Below are 3,179 nucleotides of genomic sequence, written 5' to 3'. Positions count from 1 at the left end.
GTTCATGTTTATAACATGAATCCATCCCTCACTGCATAGTTCATGTTCATAACATGAATCCATCCCTCACTGCATAGTTCATGTTTATAACATGAATCCATCCCTGACTGTGATCAGACGGTTTATTTGGTTTCGTAGTCGAGAGTTAATCATTCCTTCTCTGTGCTTCTCTTTGATCGCAGCCGGTGGACGAGCTGCGCTCCGTGGTGTTTGAGATTCTGAAGAAAAAGGACGAGATCCGAGGTAGTTCAGCCTGCATGGCCTCGTTTGACATGGCCTCGTTGTTTTTGCCTTATGCTATGTGCCGCTTCTTATCGTAGTCCTCTACGTGCCATGAGTTCTACGACATCCTGAGTGAATGTTTGTAGGTTTAATCCCCCATGTAGGCACGGTAGCTGTTCCATTTACAACACACTGTTTTTGTTCCATTCTCTTAATTTTCTGTTTGCATGTCTGGATACAGATGTTAGTGTGTTATGCCGATACATCTGGGAGAAAGTTCTATTTAATGTATTTAGTTTCATGATGGTCCTTAGTCCTGCATTAATTCAACACAAACATGTTCTATTATTACACATTCCTACATTTTACGCACACAAACCATTACCTCATAATTTACAGTAGTGCAAAATTTAATTGAAGAAGCTCAAACGTCTTCAATTAAAGGAGGTTTAGGGATCAGGCCCTCCCCTCCCCCTGAGACAAAAATCATTATAACTTTAATTCTGTGGAGTTTTCAGTGAAACGCTGTATCAGCTAGCTGTGTGCTGCCGTGATGGAAACAGAAACGTTTGGGTACTGGCTGGTGAACATAGTAGAGTGTTAAGCAGGTAAAGAGTTAACTAAGAGTTAGTTTTCTTTGTAAATACGCCACTGTTTGCTCACACCAATGACACGTTTTGAGATCTGTCCATGTTTACAGCTTGTTGGTCGATAAATTCATTGTTTTCAGCTTTAAGGTTCCAATGATTTTGTAATTTCACCAGTCAATTCTAAATAAAATCAAGATTCGTACGAATGATAACGTTTTAAAGAAAAACCTTTGACTTAGATTTTCTTGTTTTTGGCAGCATCTGCAGAAAGTGAGAGAGAGGGGGACCAAATAGCAGCATGTGAAGTCACTCCAGAGAGTGTCAACAACCCAATGATGACTCCTAAACCTGTCAGAGCTCTCATCTGTGGAGAGAGAGGACACTCATCTGTAGTCAAGTACAAGATCACGGCAACCCCGGGGTACGTTTGAGTCATTTCCACAACTTCTGGGAACGCACCCATGTTTTCATGTTTATCATGCTGGCCGGTTCGTTTTAAGGGTTGAGTGGAGTTGTGCACATTTGTTAGATATCCAGAGCTGAAGAAAAACTTGGATCAACCTGTGCACAGCATGCACGCTCAGCCAAAAACTCTTTTTCTCTCTCTTTGTTTTTACAAACGAGCTTAAACAGAAGCCCTGCGGTCTGTTTTTCTTAGATTCGTTTTTTTAATTCCATATATGTTTTTAAGAGTATACTGTCGATAAGAGTAGCTCCTAGTTGTAATAAAATCCTAAACATAGTAACTCTCCCTACCTGAAGGCCACCGTAGTTCTCCGACAGGCTGAGCCAGGGACGAGTGAGCAAAGGGTTAATTTAGTTAGTTACAACCTGCAGCGCACCGCTAGATGACACTAGTTGAGTTTGGTTAAATGTAAGGACGTGACATCATTGTCCTTCTGAAAGAGGCAGTGACACACACTCGTCTTTCCACGGGTATTTTTGGGGAAAAGAAACACTAGGCACAGTCACTAGAGTGAGTGATATGCTGACCTTCTGAACTGGCTGCGTCATAATAAAGCCACAAGTATTTCTCGGAGGATAAAAGTTGGAAATGATGACGATTATTTTTCTTTCCCTTCAGCGGCCCTCCAGGCCAGCAGGCGGAGGCGGTGCGGGTCAACGGCCAGGAGGTTCGCTTCTTCACTCCGGTCAGACGCTCGGTGCGGATCGAGAGATCCTCGCTCCGATACCCGGCGGCCCTCCGGGACCACGATCTCTGCGTGGCCTCCTACAGTGACCTGATCTCCGAGGAGGACGACGTGAGCAGCGAGGAGCAGAAGGGCGGGGAAAGGAGCCCGCCTGCTGGCAACACACCGATGTACGTCTACAGACAGAACGAAGCGCTTCAAGACAAAGTGTTCGTCCAGCTGGTCTACGACGAAGCCGTTTAGCCTCAAGTGCTTGCTTCCTCTCCGCCCGTCTGCAGTCTGAGACGAGATCCAGATGTTTGGCACGTGGCAGGAAGAAAAAAGTCAAACTAATGTGCATACTTAGGTGAGATTTCACTGAACAGAAGGCGTTTTATCTTGATAAATATAGGACCTGGCAAAAGGGATTTCTCACGCTCGCTCATGAAGAAGTTATTTGTTTTATCATTTTATGCTCATTGTTTGTTCAAATAATGTGTTGTACATAGTAATGTGAATTAAAGGTTTGTTTTTGTAAACCTATATACCTTGTGCTTCTTTATCTTTAGCATATGGATTCTCATACACAACAGCTACTATCACACAGACACCCGTGATCAAGAAAACATATTATTATTATTTGAAGTTGTAGCGAACTGAAACTGACTATATAACGGCATGAAATGTAATTGAAAGGGTTTCGGCACGCCTATAACTGACAAGTAGAGGTGCAGTGAATTGAATCCAAAAAGTGGTGCAAATCTGCATCGATCAAAGGTGTGTGAAGTATGACGACCTAATTAATTTCATCTTTGATTAGGGATGTTGGTTTCGGTTAATTTTGCCTTGGATAGCCCGACACCCATTAAACGGTAACCAAAGGCTTCATTATTTAGAACAAAACACAATGTGGTGACACACAAGAGGCTCCATTGACTCGATGAGCTTTGGCGCCGCATTTATAAATAGTTTGACCTGTGAAGGCTGATCGGAGGAGCCGATCAGATGACTCATCGATTCTGAAATGAAATGACTACACTGCTAATTTGTCTGCCTTCTCAACTGTTCTTCAATTGTCTCTTAGAAAGACACTGCTGGACTCAAACACACACACTCTGAAGGACCCTGGAGCTTTCTTTCGCCGGCCTTGTTAGATTAATATCAAGACTGTAATTTCACCTACGGAACGACATTCGTAACCGGCCAAAAATGTTCTTAATGGTTAACCGATTAACTG

The 3,179-nt window shown here is 43.1% G+C and overlaps 1 protein-coding gene across 1 annotated transcript in view; it reads left to right on the top strand.

Moving 5' to 3' along the window:
- LOC116396111 (cytoskeleton-associated protein 2-like) overlaps nt 1-2,466 on the top strand; it is a 13,387-nt gene extending 10,921 nt beyond the window's left edge. Inside the window, exons 2-4 of the mRNA XM_031870523.1 lie at nt 183-243; nt 1,071-1,233; nt 1,897-2,466. Coding sequence (XP_031726383.1) covers nt 183-243; nt 1,071-1,233; nt 1,897-2,206 — 534 coding nt within the window. The 3' untranslated portion in view covers nt 2,207-2,466. The remainder of the gene's footprint in view (nt 1-182; nt 244-1,070; nt 1,234-1,896) is intronic.
- Nucleotides 2,467-3,179: the final 713 nt, after the last annotated feature.

Source organism: Anarrhichthys ocellatus, unplaced genomic scaffold (assembly GCF_004355925.1).
Source record: "Anarrhichthys ocellatus isolate YVR2014 unplaced genomic scaffold, GSC_Weel_1.0 scaffold53, whole genome shotgun sequence".
NCBI lineage: Eukaryota > Metazoa > Chordata > Actinopteri > Perciformes > Anarhichadidae > Anarrhichthys > Anarrhichthys ocellatus.
This window is presented reverse-complemented; position numbering and strand designations above follow the sequence as displayed.